The 470-nt window shown below is 71.3% G+C and overlaps 1 protein-coding gene across 1 annotated transcript in view; it reads left to right on the top strand.

Moving 5' to 3' along the window:
* The window catches only part of AGAP2 (ArfGAP with GTPase domain, ankyrin repeat and PH domain 2), a gene marked incomplete at its 5' end in the record, with an annotated part of 13,162 nt that overhangs the window by 7,654 nt on the left and 5,038 nt on the right, over positions 1–470 (top strand). The window contains one exon of the mRNA XM_027704279.1: positions 288–429. Within this exon, the coding sequence (XP_027560080.1) occupies positions 288–429 (142 nt within the window). The remainder of the gene's footprint in view (positions 1–287; positions 430–470) is intronic.

The following is a 470-nucleotide window of genomic DNA, read 5'->3' as shown; positions in this document are numbered from 1 at the left end:
TTTGGTGGCCCTGGTGGCCCCAGTGGCCCTGGTGGGTTTGGTGGCCCTGGTGGTCCCGGTATCCCTGGTGGCCTTTGGTGGCCCTGGTGGCCCCAGTGTCCCTGGTGAGCTCCCTGGTTTTCGGGAGCCCCCCAGCTCTGCTGAGCCCAGTGATCACAGTGTCCTGGTGTCCCCGGTGTCCCCCGGAGCTCCCTTGTCCCCACGAGCCTGGTGGCCGCAGTGACCCCGCTGAGCTCGGTGGCCCCGGTGCCACCCCTGCAGCCCCCCCACGTGTGGTCCCCCCGCAGACCCCCCCTTCGAGGCCATGTCCAGCCCCGGCAGCGCGGGCAGGGACCCCCCCCCCGTCCCCCCTGGTCGACAGGAAGAAGCACCGGCGGAAGAAGCTGATGACGCCGTCCAAGACCGAGGGCTCGGCGGGGCAGGCGGAAGGTGGGTGTGCCACGGAAGGTGGGTGTGCCACGGAAGGTGGG

Source organism: Neopelma chrysocephalum, unplaced genomic scaffold (assembly GCF_003984885.1).
Source record: "Neopelma chrysocephalum unplaced genomic scaffold, ASM398488v2 Primary Assembly neopelma1_263, whole genome shotgun sequence".
In the NCBI taxonomy this organism is placed as follows: domain Eukaryota; kingdom Metazoa; phylum Chordata; class Aves; order Passeriformes; family Pipridae; genus Neopelma; species Neopelma chrysocephalum.
This window is presented reverse-complemented; position numbering and strand designations above follow the sequence as displayed.